The sequence below is a fragment of the Delphinapterus leucas genome, chromosome X (genome assembly GCF_059928025.1).
Source record: "Delphinapterus leucas isolate spDelLeu-1000000601 "Yukka" chromosome X, BTC_Dleu_Yukka2, whole genome shotgun sequence".
NCBI classification, from domain to species: domain Eukaryota; kingdom Metazoa; phylum Chordata; class Mammalia; order Artiodactyla; family Monodontidae; genus Delphinapterus; species Delphinapterus leucas.
The window spans coordinates 85076471-85101422 of record NC_143150.1 but is presented as its reverse complement, the minus strand read 5'-3'; the positions used below and the strand labels follow the sequence as shown (position 1 = coordinate 85101422).

Here is a 24952-nt window from a genome sequence, read left to right as displayed (position 1 = left end):
AAATTTTAATGCTGGCACTTGCTGTATCTGCATGCTTTAGAAAGTAAGTCACTCCCCTCCAGTGAGATTTTAATAACTCAACAAGTTATTATGAGAAGGAAATAAAATTACACTTATGGAAGTGCTTCTAACTTGTTATGAAGCTTCATTAAATATTAGGTGTATTCCTATTATTTCTTCTCCATGTTTCCCTCAAAAACTCTCATCCTTTGCAGAGAGCCTTTTTCCCCTCTCTTATATGTGTTTATATTCATTTTTCATAATAGAATGTTTTATTTTACCGATATAAAAAGAATATAAAGAGGGAAATTTAAAGCACTCAGAGTTCCACCATCCACCATTAGCTTTTTGTCATACTTTTTCCAGATATTTTCCTATGACTAAACACACACACACACACACACACACACACACACACACACACACACACAACTACACTTCCCTCCACACACATGTTGTTATTAGAAATGTGATCTTATTCCACCTGGAGTTTGTTATTACGCTTTGTTCACTTAACAATATGTTAGGGGCATTATTCCATGTCCCTAAACATAGAGCTGCATAATAATTATTAATGGTTGAAATGTGTTCTGTAGCATGAATGCAACATCATTTAGTTAACCAAGCACCTATATTTCAGGTAATTGTTTCCAACTTTTTGTGTGTATTCTTCCACTCTACATTGTATGTTGGTTTTACATACATATATATGTATCCAAAGATAATATATAGTATTATCTTAGACTTAGTGTGGCTGTACTATAGAGTATTTAGTTATTCCTCTATTGGGTTGCTTCCAATTTTTCCTATTACAAACAGAGGTGCAACAAACATCCTTGAATGTACCTCATGTATACAGGTAAGTGTTCCTCTAGAATAGACACTAAGAGGTGACGATTCTCAGGACGTAAGGGTGTGTACCTTTTCAATATTAATAAATATTGCCAATTAGTCCTCCAAAGTGGTGTACCAGTTATCAAAGAGAATCCATATTCTCACACGCTCTCCAGCACTTAGTATTATCACATTTTAAAATCTTTATCAATTTGATGAGTGAAAATTTGTTTTTGCCTTTTGATTTTCCCCGATTAAGCATCTTTTTCTACATTTATTGAATTGTCTGTTTATATTATTTGCCCACTTTTCTATTGGGTTAAAATTTTCCATAATAATTGTTCAGAGTTTCTAAAAAATAAATTCTGGATATCAATTTTTCTGTTAAACATGCTGCAAATATTCCCCTAGGTATGTCAGCATGTGCATTTTAAAAACTCTTGGTACATATTTCCAAACATCTCCACAGCAAAGATGTTTCCAATTTACACCCCTACCATATAAGTTGCCATCTGCAACAATCATGATTTCTGTCTCATGGATAGAGTTCTGGAGTTCAACAAGCCCACTGGCATACATTATTTCAATTTATCCTAAAAGTAGGGTTGCTCCATTTTGTAGTGGTAATGGTTAAAGAAGTAGACTCTAGGTCACTTATTTGTAGGCCACTTATGTGCTGTATGACCTTGGTCAAGTTACCTAACCTCCATAAGCCTCTGTTTCCGCACTTGTAAAATGGAGATACTAATAGAACTTACCACATAGGGTTGTTATGAGGAATAAATGAAATAATATCTGTAAGTTCCTAAGAGAGGGTATTACATGTAATAGGCACTTATTAAATGTTGGCTATAATAATATTGTTTAAAATTATTATTATTATTATTACTACTACTACTATATTACAATAATCATAATACTACTACTATGTGCCAGACACTAGTTTGGGTGTATTACATTCTGTTTGTCATCAGATGGTCACAATTCTGCAGGGAAGATACTATTAATCCCATTCTACAGATGAGGAAATTAAAACTAAGAGGATTCATGACTTGCTCAAGATTACACAACTAGGAAGTGGCAGAGTTATGACTAGAAACTAGACCCATCAACATTCTTCCACTGAAACTAGAAGTAGTGATTCTAGTAAGGAGGGTGCCATACTAACCTTGGGAAAAGAGATGAGGCCATGCCAAGGGTAGGAAGCCTGAGTGAATGTATAAATAAATTACTAAGTGAATGAGTCAGTGAGTAAGCAAAGGGATGCTTGAATGAAATAGTAGAGAGTTAATGTGACCCAGTAAGTTAATGACTGATCAAATAAATGAATAAATGGAAAGAGAATTGGAGAACACCAAATCAACAGCATGAATAAAATATGGACTAGCCAGGAAGTAATTTAAAATGAATTCTACTCATCCCCATTTCTACTCCTGCAGGAAACCATGTCTTTGGTTATGACCAGTTTTTTAGGAACAAGATCATGGAGAAGAAACAGGACCACACCTACCGTGTTTTCAAAACTGTGAACCGCTGGGCTGATGCATACCCCTTTGCCGAACACTTCTTTGAGGCATCTGTGGCTTCAAAGGATGTGTCTGTCTGGTGCAGTAATGACTACCTGGGCATGAGCCGGCACCCTCGGGTCTTGCAAGCCACACAGTGAGTAGTAGGGTCTGAGCCATGAGCTATGGGGAGACATCCAGAGAAGAGCCAAAGCCACGCATGGAAGGAAAAGGCAGAGCTGACAGTGGAAACCTTGTTTCCACCCAACACCCCTTTTGTCCAAGGTCTTCCAGCAAATCTAATCCTCAGACATGAACTAAGTCAAAAGCTATGTTTTCCAAACTCTTTGGTGTCCAGTGCTACAAAGGAAAGGATGAGAAACCAAGCAAGGCCCACTCTCTATGAGTTCTTACTCTGGCTGCAGAATGAGTATTGCCAGAGATGATGTGCTAACTCCTCTAGAAGGTCTTCCAAGCTAATCAAGCTCAACATGGCTTCTCCCTCCATCCCTGAGTGCTTTCAGCCTGAGAAGGAAGGTCCATTTCTCCCCATTGTTCCCAGCCTGCCCTCTACCTGGTCATATAGGACACAGCTCATAGAGTCACTAAATCAATACTGACCCCCTTCAAGGAAGAGAAACCTACCCAGTTCCTCAGAATCTGACAAGAATTTCTTCTTGTCCCCCCTCTGTTTTCTCATGGCCAGAGAGACCCTGCAGCGTCACGGAGCTGGAGCTGGTGGCACCCGCAACATCTCGGGTACCAGCAGGTTTCATGTTGAGCTGGAGCAAGAGCTGGCTGAGCTGCACCAGAAGGACTCAGCCCTGCTATTCTCTTCCTGCTTTGTGGCCAATGACTCTACTCTCTTCACCTTGGCCAAGATCTTGCCAGGTAAGCCTGGTGCCTGAGCTTTGTTCAGGGGTGGTATCCTGCACTACAGCATCCAGGTTTACTGCCTCCATCACTCCTTACCTGTCTTCTGAGTTCACTTGCTCCCATTGCCCTTCCTTATTACCCACCTTGCATCTCCTCAACACTGGATGACTATATCCCAACCTCACAGAAGGGTAACATCATAAATTTATCATTTCCCAACTCAACTGCACTCTTAACACTTATAAACAGTCCTTTTATGTCCCTACATCAACTTTTTCAAACTTTCTTCCCCCTTCTAAAACCTGTAGCTACCTCCTCCTTCACTCTTAGCAAATAACCTCACATCTTACAACACAAAGAAAACAGAAGCCACCAGACAGGAGCTCCTTTAACTTATAGCCACCAAATCCACAAATTCATCTGACTGTTCATGTACCCTTCTTTCATTCTTTCCTTTTACAAATTGAAAGCGCATCTCTCCTTCTGCCTAAAGCCAATCCCTTCACTTATACACTAGATCCCATCTGAATCCCATCTTCCTACTCCCCCATTCTCTAGCCAATAATGTCTTCAACTCATATGCCTGTCATCCTTCCATCATAGCCCAACTCTGGATGAATATAACTCTCCACCTTCTTTTTTTTTTTTTTTTTTTGCGGTACGCGGGCCTCTCACTGCTGTGGCCTCTCCCGTTGCGGAGCACAGGCTCCGGACGCGCAAGCTCAGCGGCCATGGCTCACGGGCCCAGCCGCTCCGCGGCATGTGGGATCCACCCGGACCGGGGCACGAACCCGTGTCCCCTGCATCAGCAGGCGGACTCTCAACCACTGCGCCACCAGGGAAGCCCTCTCCACCTTCTTTATGTCAATCCTGGTCTTATATAATTGCTCAGATGGGAGCCACTAAAAATTCATGATCCCCAATGTCTACCAGGTCCTCTATGCTGCCTGGCAATCCTGTTTTCATAGTCAGCTCTCCAAGTCTCCAAGGTAACTCTGCCAAACCCCGATCTCTTCAGCCTTCTTACACCTCCACCTGACCTTCAACCACAGCAAATGACTTCACCTACTACCACACGGAAAATAGAAGACCCCACGCAGTAATGTCCTCAACTTCTTGCCTCAAACTACTTATAAACTCATGAGCATTCCCCTATGTCCTCTCCTCTCTCCTTCTCTCCTGTCACAGTAGAAGAGGTGCCCTTTTTCTTGTTGACTAATTCTTACATTGGTGCTCTGTGTCCTCTACCTCTTCAGGAACCTTGATCTATGAGTTCTCTCTCTCCCTCCTGTATCTTTAGCCTCTCCCTCTCTTTAAAAATGTTGAAGTCTTTTGCATCTCAAAAAAAAAAAAAAAAACACTTGCCCTCATCATTCTCTAGCTACTGCCCTTCTCTCTCCTCCCTATAACAGCCAAACTGCTTGAGAGAAGTCTCCACACTTGTTATCCACTTCCTCACTTCCTGTCTATTTTTCAGCACACTGTAAACACCTCCACTGCTTCTCAGAAACTTTTTCCGAGATCACACATAACCCCAGCTAAAGCCAACATCTTTGGGAATGTTTTCAGTGAACCCCCTCTTCAGCCATTAGAATTCAACTTCTTTCCATTTCCTCTGCCACCATCCTCACCTAGACCAACATCATTTTCTTGATTTCACCTTTGCCCTCCTACAATATATTCTTCACAACAATCAGATCACATTTTAAAAATGCAAACCTATCTTTGTTACTCCCCTGCCCCAAACCCTTTAATAGATCCCCACTGCCCTTAGGACCAAATCCAAACTCTTTATAATGCCTTCTAAAGCCCTCAATAATCTGGTCTCTACCTATCTCTTCAGGCTCATCTTTTGACACCCCTCCTCTCACTCTTTCATTCAGTAATATATTAATTCATATATTCATTCACTCACTTGAAAATCAGTAATTTGTTTTTTATCCATTCATTCATTCAGGAAAGGTTTGCTTAACATCTAAAGTACACTTAGCCTTAACCTGGGTACCAGAGACAGAAAGATAAAAAGATGTGGCTCCTGCTCCCTAGAAATTCCCAGTCTACTTATCTTTCACAGCAGGTCCTCCAGGAAGTCATTCCTGATTTCCACAGGTAGAAGTGATCCCTTACTCTAATGATAGGCCACAGTTCCTTGATGTCAGTGCAGTTTTGGGGGCCCAGGGATCAACTCCATCCACCAATTTCCCATCTCTACCTGTTCTCCCAGCATTGTCCAGTAAAAAGCCCTGCATTCCTCAGGTCCTAGAGAAAGGTCTTCCCCTCTCTGGACCTTAGCTTCCTCACTTGTACAGTAAAGGGATTAGATTCCATGGTCACCAATGGCCCTTCCAGCTCTGACTTGTCATGAGCTTATGATTCAAATTGTGAAAGTCTGATGAGTGTCTACCCTGTAACTATAAGCAGAAGGATGCTACCTGGAAGAGGTGGGATTTCATCTAGATCAGGAAGAATCTAGCATCAGTCCAAATCAGCAAATATTCCCTGGGATAAACTCCTTTCTAAAGCTTAATCTTGGTGTCTAGGAGAAGGAACCTAGGTCCTGCCCTCAGGAAACTCTGGAGCTTCTTGGGAAATTCAAATTTCCTCCACCTCAAGATAGTCAAAGGCCAGACCAGAGTTAGAAATGCCTGGAGGGAAGAGTGTAGGGGTCAGAATTTCAGGGCAGAGGAGTTCTTCCAAGAGAGGAAGAGGTGCTACAAAGGCTTCCAGAGGATGGAGAAGCAGAGCAGAGTCTTTAAAGGGAGGAAAGGGTTGGCTCTCTGTCCCTGTCAGGTCAATCCTGAGGTTGAAGTGTGAATACTGGGACTGAAGCTTAAGCATTATGCATCTGGTTCTTCAGGGTGCGAGATTTACTCAGATGCAGGCAACCATGCTTCAATGATCCAAGGTATCCGCAATAGTGGAGCAGCGAAGTTTGTCTTCAGGCACAATGACCCTGACCACCTGAAGAAACTTCTAAAGAAGTCTAACCCTGAGACACCCAAAATTGTGGCCTTTGAGACTGTTCACTCCATGGATGGTATGTATATGTGTGAGTGTATGTTTACTAAAATTGGTCTCACAAAAACTATGATGATAATGATAACAGCTAACATTTATAGTGCTTATTATGTGCCAAGCAAAATTATTAGTATTTTACATGTATTAATTCACTTAATCTTCACAACGATTCTATGAGGTAGGTGCTATCATTACTTCTGTTTATTTATATGAGGAGATTGAGACATAAACAAGTGAAGTGACTTGCCCTAGGTCACACAACCAGTAACTGCCAAAGGATGGAGGCAGCTATTACACTGATCTCAAAGGTTAAGAAACTAAAGTGCAGAGACAGTATGCAATTTGTCTTGGTTGGCTCAGTAAATTGGTGCCAAAGTGAGTAGCTGCACCCTAGGATGTACGATTCCAATTCCTTCACATGACACTCCCTCCATTAGAAGTGCAAATCAATCATCCCAGTGTCTGGTTTCTGCAACAGAAAATTTCACAAACCATTGCCTGGGAGATTTTTCAGGGTCCAATATCATCCTACCTCTTTTCTCTTCCCAACTGAAACAATGCTCAAATCATTCCATTGTTGTCCCTTTTAAGCAGAAGTCATGTGTTTTAGGCATAACCTTCTGGATTTATTAAAATGAAGAGGTCCTCACTTCATTTCAACTTGTCACTTTTCCAAGTGAAACAAAGGAGAGTCCACTGTATTCTCTGATTTAGCCAATGTAAGTGCCATCACATCAAGCAATGGTGATGCACAGGCTGTTGAACCAAACTATCCATGTTCCAGTCCCAGTATGACAACTTACTAGCTTGGGCAAGTTTCTTAATTGCTCTGTGTCTCAGTTGCCTTACCTTTAAAAATGGAGATGATAATAATAGAGTAGCTGCGAGAATTTAAGTAAGTTAATTTATATAATGAACTTATTGTCATGCCCTCTTTCACAGTTCTACAACTAACAATGATTATATTTCTACCACTGAGACTACTCTAATTCATTCATTTTTTTTTTTTTTTGGCCACACTGCATGGCTTGTGGGATATTAGCTCCCCGACCAGGGATCAAACCTGGGCCCTCAGCAGTGAGAGCACAGAGTCCTAATCACTGTACCACTAGGGAATTCCCTCTAATTCATTATTTCTGTAGTGAAAGCCATGTTGGAACCATTCTACTTCCTTACACTTGCAAATGAATGGTTCCTGATTCTTTTGGTGGAAACCCTGCCTAAATTGTCAACCATAGGGCTGAATTCCTCCCACTGAAATGATGCTTGAGCCATCACACTGTCCTCTTTGTCTTGGGCTCCAACTCCTGTGGTTTTCTCCCCTCCTGTTGTCCCAGCTCATATACTCTTATCCAGGCCTGGAGTCCCTGTTCCCACCAGAAGAAGTTTCGTCTGTATTCCAACTCCCTGTACCATTAGTTTCCAGCGATGGGGAATGGCAGAAGTGTGGGTTCTTGTATATGTAGAGTGGCCACAAAGTCTATACATGAGAGTCACAGCCATTTGAAGACCTTATAAACGACTATCAGCATAGAAGATGTCTAGAATAACAGGGAAAAATGGTAAATCTGCATGGAAAATGTACAGGAACATACAGATTACTTCTAATTCACTTTCATTCAGTATATTGAGACTGAGTCTGTGGGTGGGGGCCCTCAGGTAACAACATTGACAGAGATGAGACAGAAATATATTCCCACAGAGACACAGAAAAGACACAGAGGCACAAAGAAACTCAGAAAGAGACAAAGATATAGAGAAAAAAAGTCTGAAGTCAGAAAGGTAGATAAAAAAGGGACACAAACAGTAAGAAAGAGAGAAGTGAGAGAGGAACGTGAGGGAGGGAGTGAGAGAGACACTGACAAAGAGACAGAGGGAGGAAGTGGAGAGGAGAGAGAAAAACAGAGGCAGAGATAGAAAAATAGAGAAACAAAGATGGAAATAGCCACAAAAAGAGAGATAGTGACAAAAAGCCAGAAAGACAGAAATAGGGAGGACCAGTGAAGAATAATAATATTGACAGGGCTGCCAACAGTACTTGGCTGAGGGGGTGAGCAGGATCTAAAATCAGGACTACATTAACCTGGAGCAAAAGGTTATTTTTTTTCAATTTATTTAAACAAAGGCATCATATAGGCTAGTGCCAATCCTAGATGGAAATACACAGACTTGTACAGAAAAAAAAAAGAAGCAGAGAGAGGCTGGCAAATAGCATAAACAAGATGACAGATATTATCAGAATGAAGTAAAAATAGAAAGAGGCAAGTCTTAATCACAGGTTGGAGAAAACACACACACACACAGCTTGGGTGGGAGTGGGGTGAAATTAGTCAACACATATAAAGACGTTTGGCATAGCCCCAACTGACAGTGCACACCCACCTCCTTTCCCAACCTAAAGTAGTTATGGGTCACAAATTCCATGCTGGAGATGGAGCTGGGGAAGGGTTATGATCTACCTCTATTTGTTGGCTTTGCTCAGGTGCCATCTGTCCCCTTGAGGAGTTGTGTGATGTGGCCCACCAGTATGGGGCTCTGACCTTCGTGGATGAGGTTCATGCTGTAGGACTGTATGGGTCCCGGGGTGCTGGGATTGGGGAGCGTGATGGAATTATGCACAAGATTGACATCATCTCTGGAACTCTTGGTGAGTGAGTCCCTTGGGTTGCCCTTATATACAATCCAGAAAGGAAGCCCCTAGAAGACCCTTTTCTTCCTCCTCCCCACAACTGCAGGAGCTATCCGGGTAGAATTTACAGCCCCAGGCTATGGAACTCGTGGATTCTCTCATCCCACTCCCACCCCACTGCAGAGTTGCTGAGAAAGTCTGGGAGGGTTTTCTGAGAAGACCCCTGAGCCAGGCCAAATAGCCAAGTTCAACTCAGTGAGTGGAGAGTTGTGGTTCTAAACTCCTCCCCCACCCCAGCCCCAAACTTCATTTTAGCTCCACTTTTGGGCCTAACCAGTTGATGGTCCCACCCAGCTCCTGCATATCTAGTCATTGCATATGGCAGCCCTTGAAAGTCCTATCTCAAAGCAGCAGAATTATCAGCTCTGTCTGCCTTGTCATGGACAGGGGAGATGAACAGAGGCCTGTGAAGGGAGTCTGGAGCTCCAGCTTTTGGTATACCGCCTTGTGTTACCTGGTGCATGACCCTGTTCCTTGGGGGACTGATAATGGGGTCTGTGCATATCCTCCTCATTCTCCTCCTTGTCTCCAGGCAAGGCCTTTGGCTGTGTGGGCGGCTATATCGCCAGCACCCGTGACTTGGTGGACATGGTGCGCTCCTATGCTGCTGGCTTCATCTTCACCACTTCACTGCCTCCCATGGTGCTCTCTGGGGCTCTGGAATCCGTGCGACTGCTCAAGGGAGAGGAGGGCCAAGCCCTGAGGCGGGCCCACCAGCGCAATGTCAAGCACATGCGTCAGCTACTAATGGACAGAGGCCTTCCTGTCATCCCATGCCCCAGCCACATCATCCCCATTCGGGTGAGAGCCCCACACTGCCCATTTCCTTCTCTACCTATCTCTTCTGGGAGCCTTCCCACACCCAGCAAACCGACACCTGTTCCTGTCAACTCTGCTTTCTTGTTAATCATCCTCCTTATTGCCAGTTATGTTGCCCTTTTTGAAAAATTATCAGTCATTCTGGATTAGCCAGTCCTTTTTTTTTTGTTTGCATTATCTCATGCTTATTTTGCATTAGCTATTATCTCATGCTTATTAGACTGTCCTGACCCTCAGTTTTTTCAAACTGTGGATCAAGACCATTAATGGGACACAAAGTCAGTTTAGTGGGTTATGATTAGCATTAAAAAATAGAAGAAATAGAATAGGAAATGTTGGAGCACATCACACATAGTAAGGGTATCGTTTTATGAGAAATTTGTTTCAGTTGCGTATATGCACATTTATGTGTATGTGTGTATAGTACGGTCATGGTGTGAAATGTATTTCTTAACGGAGAACTGAAGTCAGAAAATAGAAAATCAAAATCCATGGGGCTAGCTGCTACTTTGGATTCCCAACTATGTTTGTGTTTACTGCCTTTAAAAATGAACCTCTGGGGCTTCCCTGGTGGCGCAGTCGTTGAGAGTCCGCCTGACGATGCAGGGGACGCAGGCTCGTGCCCCGGTCCGGGAGGATCCCACGTGGCACAGAGCGGCTGGGCCCATAAGCCATGCCATTGAGCCTGTGCGTCCGGAGCCTGTGCTCCGCGGCAGGAGAGGCCACAGCAGTAAGAGGCCCACACACCGAAAAAAAACAAGAACCGCTATTGTATGTATGTGCCACACTTTCTTTATCCATTCATCTGTCGATGTACATTTAGGTTGCTTCCATGTCCTGGCTATTGCAAATACAGCTGCAATGAACATTGTGGTACATGACTCTTTTGATGGACCTAGAGACTGTCATACAGAGTGAAGTCAGGAACAGAAAAACAAATACCGTATGCTAACACATATATACGGAATGCAAAAAAAAAAAAAAAGGTTCTGAAGAACCTAGGGGCAGGACAGGAATAAAGACGCAGACTTTGAGAATGCACTTGAGGACATAGGGAGGGGGTAGGGTAAGCTGGGATGAAGTGAGAGTAGTATAGACATATATACATTACCAAATATAAAATAGATAGCTAGTGGGAAGCAGCCACATAGCACAGGGAGATCAGCTCAGTGCTTTGTGTTCACTTAGAGGGGAGGGATAGGGAGGGTGGGAGGGAGATGCAAGAGGGAGGAGATATGGGGACGTATGTATATGTATGTATACATGTATGTATGTATATGCATAGCGGATTCACTTTGTTATACGGCAGAAACTAACACACCAGTGCAAAGCAATTATACTCCAATAAAGATGTTAAAAAAATGAACTGCTAATTCTTTCTTAAATTCTTAAATGACATCTATTTGTGTGTGTCAGTAAGCTGGGGTATGGTAAGGACAATTTTTTGTGACCTTTATTGATGAGAATGGTCACTGTTCTTGGGCCAACCCAATGTTCCCTTGAAAGACTGCTTTTGTAAATATGTTTCTTTAATTAACCCAGTGACAGCACCCCAGAGGTGGCTTGGAGGGGTTTATCTTCTTACCCAGAAGCACCCCAAATTAACATACTAGCTAAGTATGCTTGCTCTGCCAACAACTTCAAGACAAGGTCCCTAGTGCCACCTCCACCTCCTTTCATTTTTTTTTTAATTGCAGTATAGTTGACTTACAATATTGTGTTAGTTTCAGGTGTACAGCAAAGTGATTCAGTTATATATATATATATATTTTTTCAGATTATTTTCCATTATAGGTTATTACAAGATAGTAATAGTTCCCTGTGTTACATATTTAATAGTTCCCTGTGACTATAGTTCCCTGTGTTATGTAGTAAATCCTTGTTGCTTATGTATTTTATGTATAGTAGTTTGTATCTGTTAATCCCATACTCCTAATTTATCCCTCCCCTCCTCCCTTTCCCCTTAGGCATCCATAAGTTTGTTTTCTGTGAGTCTGTTTTCTTTGTAGATTCATTTGTATTATCTTTTAGTCTCCACATATAAGTGGTATCATATAATATTTGTCTTTCTCTGTCTTACTTCATTTAGTATAATATTCTCCAGGTCCATACATGTTGCTACAAATGGCAATATTTCACTCTTTTTATGGCTGAGTAATATTCCACTGTGTGTGTGTATGTGCTGCTATGAACATTGAGGTACATGTATCTCAAATTTGCTTGCTGCCTCTGAGCAACTCCTTGATAGAAATTCTAGACCTGCCACTGACTAAGCCTCTTATGAAAAAATATGTCCCCAAATTCAGTGGTGTTCCTTGATCTGGTTCCCTCCACCTACTTAATGGAGCTAGTGATAGTGGTCCCAGGGTAGCAGATACTGACAGCCTTTTCTCCTGAGCCCAGGTGGGTGATGCAGCACTGAACAGCAGGATCTGTGATCTCCTGCTCTCCAAGCATGGCATCTATGTGCAAGCCATCAACTACCCAACTGTCCCCCGGGGTGAGGAGCTGCTGCGCTTGGCACCCTCCCCCCACCACAGCCCTCAGATGATGGAAGACTTTGTGGGTAAGTCCTCAACGTGGGTGCCTACAGTACTCTCCTTCCCTTCAGCCCCAGTATGTGAAGAAGTTGAGAATGGATGCCATTCAGTTTAAAAATATATTCCTGGAACATCTATTATGTGCCAGACCCTATACTAGGGTCATAAATTAATGAGAAACAGTCCTTATACTCATAGGGCTTCAGTTTGGTTGAGGAGATCATAGCAGACCCAAACAATGACTTCAAGGGCTGATCAAAGTTCAACAAAGACAATGTATGGGGGAGTTGTGGGAGCAGAGAGGAGGGGCCTGACCCAACCTGTGGGATTCAAGACAGGCTTCCTAGTGGAGATGACACCTGAGCTGAGTCTTACAAAGCTGTGTGGTATTGGGCCAAGAGAAGAAAGAGGGTGTAGTAGGGGTATTCCTAGCAGAAGGAAGAGCATGAAGAAAGGCAAGGAGGAGGGTGAGAAGTAGCCTGGGACTTATCAAGAATAAGCAGGTGTTACTGGAATGTAGGGTAGTAAGAATGGAGGGGTGGAGGGCAGTGTTTATCTATGAACCTACAAAGACAACACAAGATTTAGAGGCTTGTAGAGCTGAATAGCTTGGGTTTTATCCTGAAGGATGCCAGTTTAGATGCTCCCTGGTGGTCTAGTGGTTAGGATTCGGCACTCTGAAAGATGCCAGTTTAGTCAATTCACCTAAAGTTTACTGGATTCCTGTTGGGTGCAGGGCCTGGCATAGAGCAGGTTCTCTTTCTAGGTCTGTTGGGTGAAAGACACATAGGCAGTTGATGGTATAGCAAAGGAGACAGACATAAACATGGATCGTACTGGTCCAGTGTGATGAGTTCCAGTACTCTGGGAACTGGAAGGAGAGTGCTCATTTATGGCTAGAGAGGGTATAGGAAGGGTGAAATTAAAGAGGCTTTATTGGTAAGGAAGTCCTGCTGCACCTTGAAGTACATGTGGTATGGTGTAAGGACATTCCAGAATAAGGGAATTCCATGAGCATGGACCTAGAGATAGGAAAACAGAGGGCAGGCATGGGCAACAGTCATTCTGTTTGTCTGGAGCATAGGCAGAATGAGAGTCCCAGGAAGAAAAGACAGGTAGGTGCCATTCATTCATTCATTTAAAAACATCAAATAATGCTAGCCAACATTTATTAAGTACTTACCACGTGCCAAGAACTGTTCTAAACACTTTACATGTATTAACTCATCTAATCCTCATGGGGTACAGATGGTATTATTAGTATTTCCATTTTATACATGTAGAAATTGAGACATAAAAATATATAATAACTGGTCCAAAGTCACACAGCTATTAGATTTGAACTGCAGAGTCTGTTTCTACATCCATGCTCATACTACTAGATCTGTATACTACCTCTGTGAACTAATGATCTAGACTTCTGGACCTTTTGCTCAGTCCTCTCACTTGCTCCAGGCTTCAATTATAGACCTCTCAGTACTCTCAGTTCTCTGAGTGTCCATTTATGCTGGGCTTTTGCAGGAAAGAAATATGAGGCATCCACCATGACTCCACCAGTCAGTCCTTCAATGTCATAGCCAACCCATCACGAAATCTTGCAAATGTTCTCTACAATCGCTCTCTAATGTCTTTTCTCCACTGCCACTTCTTTAAGCCATGTCAATGTGATTTCTTCCTAATTTTCCTGCTTCTCTCTTGCTTCCTTCTAATCCCTTATCCATATTGACCACTAGAGGGATTTTTCTAAAAATCTGACCATATAGCTCTCTTGCCTAAACCTCTTCATTTTTCCCTATTGTCTAGACTAGAGCAGTGGTCTCCAAGGTGAGGTATGCAAGATGATCCATAGGGTAAGGGGATTTATTAGAATTTTATGTTTACTTTTTATATTAAAAAATAGGAAATTAAGCGTGACTGATATTGATCTCTAATATATAGCGTGACAATGATATACGTATATAGTATATAAAAAATACATACATTGGAGGTACATACTACAACTTTTGTACTAATAGGATGTATAAGCCTCCAAATTGGAGACAACTGGCCTGGAGAACAGTCAAAGCTCCTTGGCATGGCATTCAGTGCCTTCAACATGGTGAACTCTATGCCCTCACTTCTTGCCCACATTCATTTTATTTCTCCAGCTACACTGAATGATTTATAGTTCCCTCATTTTGCTCTAGCCTCTTACCTCTGGGATTTTGCTAATGATGCTCCCTTCTGATTGGAATGCCCTCCCTCACCCCTTACTCTGGCTTACTTCTTTTCATCTTCTAGCCTTAATCAGGCATCCTTTCATTCATTCTTTTGACACATATTTATTGAGTACCTACTGTGTGCTAGACACTGTTCTAGGTGCTGGGGATCCAGTAGTAAACAAAACAGACACAAATTCCCTATCCTTCTGGAACTTACATTCTAGTGGAAGGAGATAGTCAAAAATCACTTTAAAAAGTAAGTGCAAATTAAATAGCATGGTAGTTCTAAGCACTATGGAAAAAATAGAGCAGAATAAACGTGCTGGTTGGGGGGATACATGGGCTAGCTTGGAGGAGGGTTGTAGCATTAAATGGAGTGTTATGGGTAGAGACAACCAAAGTGACACTTGAGCAAAGATATGAAGGAGGTGAAGGAGTTAGCTGGGCAGAAATCTAAGAGAAGGGCATCCCAGGCAGAGAGAACAGCCTAAGACAAGGAAGACCCTAACACAGCAGTATTCCTTCTGTATTTGAAGAACAGTAAGTAGATGAGTGTGGATGGAGTGGTGTGAGCAAGAGGGAAAGACACAGAAAACTGAGGAGGGGCAATGTGGGCTAGACTGTGTAGGGTATTATAGGCCACTGGAAGGGTTATGGCTTTAACTCTGAAATGGAGAGCCTTCTGAAGGATTTAAGCAGAGGAGTAACATATCTGATTCAGGTTTTAAAAGAATTTCTCTGACTTCTATGTTGAGAATAGACTGAAAGACTGGGAGCAGGGAGATCCATTAGGGGGCTACTGTAATATTCTGGGTTAAGAAATTATGGTGGCTCAGACCTGAAAATAGCACTGTAGGTGATGAGAAGTGGTCAGATTTTGAAGGTAGAGCCAATGGTATTTGCTGATAGACTGGATGTATGGTAGGAGAGAAAGAGAAAAATAAAGGATGGCTCAAACATTTTTGCACTGAGCAACTGGAATTGCCATCAACTGAGATGGGTAAGGCTGAAAGTAGGGTAGACTTGGTGGAGAGTAGGGAGATCAGTAGCTCAGTTGTGCTCATGTTAAGTTACAGATGCCTACTAGATATCCAGGTGGAGATATAGAAACGCAATTGGATACACAAGTCTAGAATTCAGGATACAGCTTTAGGCTAGAGATGAAAATTTCAGAATCATCAGCATACGACGGTATTTAAAGCCATAAAACTAGATGAGATCACACAGGGAGTAGGCATGAAAAAAAGCCAGGGACAGAGACACAACTGAGGTACTTCTGACAGCAAGGTCAGGTTCTGTCCTCTGGGCTCCCACTCCCTCTAGGAAAAACCCCTGCCCCAGGCTCCCAGGTCACAATACTGACGACACTGTGTGGGTAGTGTCAGTGTCACCTTCCTCACCAGGCTAGGAGTTTCCAACTAGATGGATTCACTTCTTGAGCCACAGCATGTCCTGTACTTAGGGCTTGGTTCAGGCCAGGTCAGTATAGCTTCAAATTATGTCACATGAGTGCTTCTCAAACTTTTATACATCACAGCACCCATACACAAATGCTAACATTCATAGCACACGGTGGAGAAAACTGAGGAGGATACCTCTGGTTCCGAGACATCTCAAAGGGTTGAGGGGATCAATATCTTGGCACATCTGTAATGTGACACAGGGATTAAGACCTACTCTAACCAATTATTTCCCTCCCCTCCCCTCACTACCTTCAGAGAAGCTGCTGGCAGCCTGGACTGAGGTGGGGCTGCCCCTCCAGGATGTATCTATAGCTGCCTGCAACTTCTGTCGTCGTCCTGTGCACTTCGAGCTCATGAGTGAGTGGGAACGTTCCTACTTTGGGAACATGGGGCCCCAGTATGTCACCACCTATGCCTGAGAAACAAGCTGCCTTGGATCCCCACCACACCTGCACCTCTCTTGGGGCTGGGCCGCCTCCTGTCCTCTGCTTTGTTGTGTGCCTCTAGCTGACTTGAGCCTGAAAATAAAGAGCAAAGTGTAGCATTTGTAGCCCTTTGTTTGACAGAGAACAGACAACTACATTATACCTGACCCCCTTAGACAAGTGGCAGAGCCATGAGGAAACCACTGATCACCTGTTGGTCTGACCATCCCATTTTACTGATAGGGAAACAGATCCAGAAAGAGGAAGAGGCCAAAAACTACACAGTGAGTTAAACAAAGAGCCAGGACATTTGGCAGGTTTATATCAAATGGCTCTTTTCCCATGGTTTCAACAAGAATCCAGGGATTGACTCTTCATGCGTAGGCCCAGAAACTCAGGCCCCAGGTAGCCTCTGAAGCCAGGAGGTGGAATCAGCCCAAACCAATCTGCCTGGAGAAAAAGACTGGTTCCCCAAAACTTTGGAGATATTTTCCAACAGAGAGAATGGATGTCCTCCTCAATCCATTATCCTCTTTGCTTCTCACAACACCTTATAAAACAAGACTTATCAGTTCTGTTTCCCAAGGTGAGAAAGAGGCTTGGCTATAGCAAGCAACTTGTTCAAGGCAATGCTCCCAAACTTTCTAGGTCATAACACACTGAAAACATTTGCATGGCACGCTTGGGTGAATTAATGGTATTACTTGTCCAGGAGGCAATCTTTTCTGACACTTGTGCGATTCCTGGTCCTGCCTGGCAACTCTAGGGTTGAGGGACCCATTTCTTTCTACCCTGTAACCCATTTGTGGCAGCTGTGAGACACATCAGTTGAGAAACAGTGGTTTAAAGCTACACAGCCCACCTGAGCTTTCTGCCCCACCACACCCACCTCCCTTGCTGATCCAACCTCAGCAGTGCAGGGAACCCCAACAACTCAACAGAGTACTTTAATGGTAAGCACCAATCCTCCTTCCTCCCCTCTCCCTGGAAGTTATATCATCAGGTTACAGGCAGTTGGCAAACCCGGGACTGAGATAACGTCTCTGACTCAGCTTTATGGAGCACATCCAAAATGTCCACATGACATGGTGCACTACAACAAAGACATGTACTTTATTTAGGCACAGATACATTTCCCAGGAAGGAAGGAAGGGGTTTAAAATCACAACTTCCTGGGGCAACTGGTTCCTCTGTAATTCTGAGAGGAAGGTGGGAAGTGGGGTGGGGGACTGGGTCACAGCATTAAGACAAAAGAAGCTCACCAGTGAGGAGGAGCTAGGCAGGAAGAAGAGAGAGGAAGGGAGGCCTTGGAGGAAGAAGAAAAAGAGGAAAGGGAAGGGTCCCTGAGGAAGGTGGAGGAGGAAGAGGAGGTGGGAAGGAGGCCTTGAGGAATAGCTTAGGAGGAAGCTGGCCTCAGACCATGTACAAGGTTAACCATGCCAGATATCCCTAGGCCTGGGTTGGTTCAGCTGGGCCTGCTCCAGAGGAAGAAGCTGCAGCGGGAGGAGGGGTCAGTGGGAGGACCCTGGGGCCTGGCACACATGTAGAAGTGGCGGCCCAGGTTGGGTCCTGGCTTCTTCACAGTTCGCATTACACACGGCTCCCTGTGGCCCCCACACAGGGGCATGGGCAAGGGCCCCCCCAGCAGAGACTTCCAGAATGAGGTCCGTACCTCCTTTTCATCCTTGGCCTCTGAAGCCTTGGCCCAGCCCTCCACCACATTGGCCATCACGTCCTCTTCTGAGGTCTTTGGGGTCATGAGGGTGCCCAGGCTAGGAAGCTCCAAGTTAGGAGAAGCTTGGGGACGACTGGAGGATGGCTGGAAGTAGCTCATCAGGTTTTTTTGGCCTCTACTGGAACCAGCTTGACTTAGCCGAGACCTGGTCGAGCGCACACGGGCTTTGTTTTGGCGCATCTGTACCGGTGTTTGATTGCTGAGCTGCAGCGCTGACTGCCTGAACACAGGATCTTGTTCGAGACGAACTAGGAATCTAAGGATCTTGAGCTGGGTGCCTGCAAACTCAGGGAGGAAGCGGGTGCACAGAGGAGGGCACTGTTTTGCCGGCACAGAAGACACGCTTAAGACTGCACCCACGGGGCAGTGGTCAGAGCCCATCACCTCAGGCAGCAAGAAGGAGGCCTGAAAGGTGTCCATGACCAGGGTCCTGTCTCCCAGCACATAGTCAAGCCGAGAGCCATAGTTCAGATGGCGGGCGCCACTGACTGTGGACCAGCAGGTGAAGGCCCCCTTCTGCTTTGGATGGAAGCATCGGTAGCTATCAATGAAGGGTCCCGTATGGGAACCAGCCTGGCACCCCAGGTTACTGAGCAAGTGGTCCATCCACTTGCGACCTGGGTCCTCTTCAAAGCATTCCTGGGGAAAGAGAAGGGGGACAAAGAAAGAGGTAGAACTAGATGCCTAGAACTGGAAGGGACTTAGATTAACTGCTTCATTTTACAGACAAGAAAATGTGGTTGTTTCAAAGAAGAATGCTCAAGGTCATACAGTCCAGAACTGGCAGAGCTGGAATTCACTTTCCACCCTTACTGATTTAAAAGGCCATGATTTTTTTTCCCCTCTGCATCAGGCTACCTCTACCTTGCACTGGGCCATAAATCCCAGATCTGAAAGCTTGCTGTTAGTTAATCAAAGCAATTCTCAGAACTGCTCACCAAGAGAATGGAAAACAGCAAGTTAAAAGTAGTTACCTCCAGGAAGTAGGGCTGAGGTTAGGAGTTAAGAAGCCTGTTGCCTTTTCATGTAAACCCTCTGGTACTATTTGGCTTATCTTGTTGTGTGTGTCAAAGCCTTCACTGACCACACCCCCTTCCTGAGCTGAGGGGCTCCAGGGTTTCAGGTCTGAATACTTCCTTTGGCTCTGATCCCTAATTCATCATCCATCCAATCCACTCACCCACTCATTCAGTGCAACAAATGTTCAAAGAACACTGATTATGTGCCAGGCACGATACTAGAGACAAAGTGGGACCATGATCTTGTCTTGGGGACCAACAAGGCTTCCTTTCAGGAAGTGATCTGGAGCTGAGAAGTGAAGGCTGAGCAAGAGTAACCCAGGCAGAGGGTGTTACAAATTGAGAGAACAACTTCTGTGATGGGCCTGTGGAGGGAGGGGACAGTATACCCAAAAGACTTGAGGGGCAACCAGACTGACTATCAAGAGGTGATGGTCACTTAGACTAGGGTGGTGCCAGAGGAGACAAAATGAAATTAAGAGATGATGTGGAGCTAGAATCAACAGTACTCGCTGACCAACTGAATGGGAAAGGGGGGTAGAGAAGAAGAACACTAACACAATTCCCTGGCTTCTGGTTGGAGCAACCAAGAGGACGATGGTACTATTTAGGGAGATGAGACTAGAAGAGCTGGTCTTGTGGGAAGTAGACATACTCTGTTATTTTGGAAAGATTGTGTTTCTCATGTGATCTGGTACTATTAGTTCTCTCTCCTTGGGAAAAAAAGAATATAGGAAGTGCACTCGAGATATCTAAGATATTTCTAAACTAAGAAGAGAAGGCATAAAAGTATATAACACTATCACAGGAAGCAGCAAAAACAGACTAAGTAAACACCGATAAGGAATAAGGTAGGGAGGATTGAAGGCTTGCAGTTTGTAGTGTACACTCCCTTCCCCACCACCACCACCACCACCACCACCACCACCAGTCTCTCATTATCTCATTTCTGCTCATTTTCCCAGCTGAGAGACAAATTTATGTTCCTGTGGCTCTTCTGCAAACTAATCAAGGAATTTTCCTACAGCCTCTTCTTTGAGCCAAGCCTACTGCTGAGTTGGACTGTGCCAGCATAAGTTACTTATCCCTCCCCTTATGAGGCAAGCTATGATGAGAACTGACTTGGAGATTCTAGGGCAGTGGTCCTCAAGCATGAATATACAATAAAATCAGCCTGGGAACTTTCAAAACATACTGCTACCCTGGCTCCACACCCAATAGATTCTGATTTAATTGGTCTAGGGTTGCACCAAGGTATTGACATTTTTGTAAAAGCTCCTTGTACTAATGTACTTTCAAGGGTTGAGAACCATTGGCATAGAAGGACTCAGAGATGAGAGGTTCACACAAGAAAAGAAGACAGAGGGAGGGGATGCCTACCAATTCAGAGGACAGTGAGAAAAGCCAAAATGAGAATAACTTTTGCAATGGGCAGAGAGGAGGCAACCTGGCTGGAGTGGATGGAGTGTGTAGCGGTGCGGAGGATGGAAACGGAGACTGGGTGCAGACAAGAAAGAGTTTTGAATGCCAGGTCTGTGTGTTTTCTCTGCATCACAAAGGTAACAGAGAGGTGTTGAAGGTTCATGAGCAGGAAACATAGTATATTAGGGAAATGATCAAGGCAATGTGGAGTTCCAGGCTCTTGAAATCTGACTGAAACTCTCCAGCCCCATCTCCTGCTACTCACCTTCCTTCTCTTTCACCCCCTAACAAGAATGGGACTTGTAGTTCTCAATGCACACCAGCCAAATTCTCACCTTGCATCCTTTGCTCATCATGCTAGAATTCTTTGCTTCCCACCCCAAAGCTCTGTTCTACTCATCTTTTAAGATTCAGCCATTTTAAGATATCTCCCCTGATGTCCTGGCTGGCCCAACTCCTATTTCCAGGCTCTCCTAACCTCCTGGGCTGCTGTCTCTGCCTCAGCCCTGAAGACACCATTCTATAATTGACTGGTCATGTGTCCATACCCCACCACCATGCTGAGAGCTCTAAGGGGCCGAGCCAGCACTGACTACTAACTGAGTCCACAGCACAATCCTCAGTGCTTTGAGAATAGAATTTCAAACTAAGCTCTGCTTTTCCGTGAAGGAAGCTTGCCCCTGGGCCAAAAAAAAAAGCATTGATTGGCTGGCTAAACAGAACCATAGTCAGGAGTGAGGTCAAAGGCCTAGAGGGAGCCTTACCAGGTTGACTGCATCCCAGTGGTCAATGGGGCGGTGAGCTGTATTCAGGTCCCCCAGAATGATAACATGGCTGAAAAACATAAAATGAATGTTCAGAAAGGGAAGCAGTAGTCCTGGCCCATCTACTTTCTCCTGGGCCCAAGATCTCAGATAGACCACCTGCCACATAGAGGTCAAGGTGGGGTCCAACGGCAAGTCATAATAGCCTGTCTCTCCAATTTCAGTATAACCTTGATGCCTTTTACAACTGACCAACACAATTATGATCTCCAAAGGTAACCCTGTTCCCTGTTTGACATGATTGTCTCACTTACCTAATGGCATCTTACCTAATGGCATCTTTCTGGTCCTTCAAAGATGAGCTCAGGTACCACTCCCTCTAGGAAGCATCCCTCGATTATGTCAACCTACCCTCACTTTCCTGTCCCTCCCTGGGATAAGACTTTTCATTTGTTCCCAAGTACGTTACCTTCCTCATCTCATTTCATCCTTAAAACTATACTCTGAGATAGGGATTCATACACTTATTTTACAAAAGAGAAAATAGAGGCAACACTAGCCTTCGGGCTCACAGTGAGTAAAAGAGGATCTGGGATAGGTGCTCAGAGGTATCTGAGTACAAAACCCATATTTGTATCACTTTACCTGGTCCCCACAGCTCTTAGACAGCAGGGTCTATTCTGGCTGTAAATGAACTCAAAAGACAAAGATCCCATATCCCTCTCAATGGACCTTGACACAGGGCTGGGCACCCGGGACAAGCTCAAGGAAGCCTTGCTGCCCAGGTTTGCAGTACCTGCCAGCTGCCAGGAGGGCTTCTGCTCGGATCTGCAGCAAGCGATAGAAGCGCATCTTAAAGGCGAGCCGCTCAGGCTTCCCAGGGTCCGCATGGGGGCAGTACACGTTGATTAGGGTCAAGGTCTTCTCCTTCCCTTCCCATGTGCTGGGGAGAATAGAAACGGCCCCCGCAAAAGGCGTCACTTTCAAGCCACCCTCCCCCTCCCAACACCATGTGGCTCCCACTTAATGATTGTCTGTGGGATGGAAGTGAAGGAAAGGGATAGAGAGACATGAACAAGCTGGCATACACAGGACTTGAGGACTGACTACATCTAGGATGACACTCAGGTAAACCAGGTGATGGTCCTGCCATTCACAAAGACAGGACACAGAAAGAGAGCAACCTGGGGCAGTAAAGTTGGCTAACTTGCTTCTGAGGCACCTGTGGTAAAAAAGAGAGCTAGTCCTCCCGGCCAGGCTCCCTCTTCCCCCGCCCCCGCCCCTGTAGAAATAGAGAACTCAAGGCTCAGAAGAGAATATGATTTGTTCAGGGTCACATAGCAGGTTGCCTTGCCAGGACTGAAGTCCAGGAAAGGCAAGTTTGGGAAGTTTTCTATGGTGAATGTATGTTTATAAGGCAAGCCTTAGAATCACCACATTCACAGAGTTGAACCAGCGATGCTCGGTGACAGGCGGATGTGGGCTATTACCAGATCTTGTGTTGTGTGAGGAGGGCCCGGCCCTCACTATCCAGAGCTCGAAGCTCCTCTTGAGTGAAGTCATCCATGTTTCCGTAGCAACCCACGTCCCCATTCTGAGTGGCAAGTAGGCCACTCAGGCCTTCTTCAGCAGCCACTGGGGTAGCACTGTCCTTACAGAAGGTGGCTACACCTGGAGACAGAGAGGGTACTCTAAGCAGGCCTGGCAGCCAACAGCCTGTTGCACAGTCTATTGCCCCTGCACAGGTCACCCGACTCATCTTCATCAAGTGTGGCTCTCTTGATGACTCCCCCAACTCAAGGGCCATGGATGCCTGAGGCAACTCCTCTACTCAAACCCTGGAGTTTCAGTTCCTTCATCTAGAAAAGCTGCAGATTAATAACAGCTAATATTCTAAGTGCTTTACATGGTAGGTGCTCAGAAAATGTTAGCTATTATTATTATCACATGGATTAATTAGTTTAGTCCTTGTAATAGCCCTAAGAAGTACACATTATTATCCCCATTTTCCAGCTGAGGAACTTGAGGCATAAAGAGGTTAAGTAGCTTGCCAGAGGGTACGCAGCTAGGAAGTGAGCTAGGATCCAAACTCAGGCAGTCTGGCTCCAGAGCTCATACAACTAACCATCACACTACTGTGTTTCTGAGATCCAATATTATACATAAAAATTATCCTTCATATAACCTGATATGGCTTTAGCTCTGTGGATGAAAAGCCTACATTTCTTATTACCTTCTCATTAAATATTGAAAACCCTTTCCCACCTGTCTCCATCACTTTAAAGTCCCCAGAAAGCCCCATTTACCAGAATAGCCACTACGGTTGCGGCTGAAGCTGAAATAGGAGTTACAGCCCTCAATGATAGCCAGGGGCTCTGTCAGCACATCCCCTGGAAAAAAAAAAAAGATGTAAGATTACATCAGAGATAAAACTAGGACCCAGGACACAGAAAGGCTTGGAATTACAGCTGTAGGCTAATTTCTTGCACACATCAGAGCCAGGGTAGAAGAGAATATCAAGTACCTATGATAAGAAGAGAAGCTAAAAAAAGGTGGGGACTAGAGAGGAAATTATTATCAGAATTACGAGAAAGGGGAAGACTACTGAATGGGAGGTGAAGAATTAGGTGGGAGGAGGCTAGGTGACTAGGTGACTGGAGGAAGTTGGGGGTGGGAAATGGACATAAGGGAGAGAGAACTGGGAATCTGAGCTGGGAGTAGGAGGTAGGAGAGGGAGTTCAAGGATTTGAACTGAGGATGGAGGGAAAGTAGGTAATGGGTCTTAGAGGGAGGTGGGTGGGAGAGGGAAGGAATCAGGGGATTGAGCTGTGGGGGAGAGGAAATTAGAGGGTCTAAGTTTGGGGTGGGACATGAGGTAGAAATGATGAGAAGCTCTCAGCTGGGGAGGAGAGATGGTAGAGATAAGAGGAACTGGGGATCTGAGATAGAAGTTTAAAAAGGAGGAAACTAGGGAGTCTAAACTGGGGGCAAAGATGGTGTGAGAATTAAAGGATATGAACTGGGGGCAGAAAAGGGAAAGTGGGGGTGTTTGTCTTGGGAGTGGGAGATGGAAAATGTGTGGCGGGAGGAAATTTGGGGGACTGAGCTGTGTCAGGAGAATGAGTAGGAATTAGAGGATCTGAAAGAAGATGGAGATTGCAAGGGGGAGGGAATTATGGCTCTGCTGAGGCCAGGAGATGATGTCGGAATTAGGAGATCTAGCTGGAGTGCGAAATATAGAGGGGGGATCGGGATTCCAGACGGGCTCTAGGGGGAGGACTCTAAGGATAGAGAAATGGGAAAGTGAAATGATATGGAGCAGAGAGCAAAAGTTAGCGGAAAAGGGAACGTGTGGTAGGGGTCCTGAATTCTTGAGCGCTCACTGGTTACTTTGGTCTCCTGAAGACAGACGATGTCAGCATCCAGCTTGTCCAAAATGCGCCCCATGGTCATGGCGGTACAATTGCTGGGATCCTCGTATCCCACCCCTTGCACGGGGCTGCGAATCCCATTGATGTTCCAGCTCACCACGCGCAACATGCTGACAGCTAACTGCAATGCCTTTAAGCCCGCGCCCCACGTAAGTGCGAGCCAAAACCCGAAAATTCCTTTGTCCGCCAGGCCTGGCCTTCCGCGCGCGCA

At 44.8% G+C, this 24952-nt stretch overlaps 2 protein-coding genes across 4 annotated transcripts in view; one reads left to right on the top strand and one right to left on the bottom strand.

Moving 5' to 3' along the window:
* ALAS2 (5'-aminolevulinate synthase 2) overlaps positions 1-16486 on the top strand; it is a 23506-nt gene extending 7020 nt beyond the window's left edge. The window contains exons 5-11 of the mRNA XM_022563597.2: positions 2274-2496; positions 3046-3230; positions 6073-6252; positions 8716-8880; positions 9455-9723; positions 12145-12307; positions 16201-16486. Of these exons, the coding sequence (XP_022419305.1) occupies positions 2274-2496; positions 3046-3230; positions 6073-6252; positions 8716-8880; positions 9455-9723; positions 12145-12307; positions 16201-16364 (1349 nt within the window). The 3' untranslated portion in view covers positions 16365-16486. The remainder of the gene's footprint in view (positions 1-2273; positions 2497-3045; positions 3231-6072; positions 6253-8715; positions 8881-9454; positions 9724-12144; positions 12308-16200) is intronic.
* APEX2 (apurinic/apyrimidinic endodeoxyribonuclease 2) lies at positions 16205-24952 on the bottom strand. 3 transcript variants are annotated; one of them, XM_022563598.3, is made up of 6 exons: positions 24694-24951; positions 23617-23700; positions 22801-22981; positions 22107-22253; positions 21311-21380; positions 16205-18744 (listed from the first exon to the last, which is right to left on the bottom strand). In XM_022563598.3, the coding sequence occupies exons 1-6, from the start codon at positions 24848-24850 to the stop codon at positions 17836-17838; spliced, it is 1548 nt and encodes a 515-aa protein (XP_022419306.1). In that variant the 5' UTR covers positions 24851-24951; the 3' UTR covers positions 16205-17835. The 3 variants fall into 3 exon arrangements, with proteins under 3 accessions (XP_022419306.1, XP_022419307.1, XP_089760608.1); XM_022563599.2 differs by lacking the exon at positions 22107-22253 and having other exon boundaries at positions 24694-24952; XM_089904482.1 differs by lacking the exon at positions 22801-22981 and having other exon boundaries at positions 24701-24814.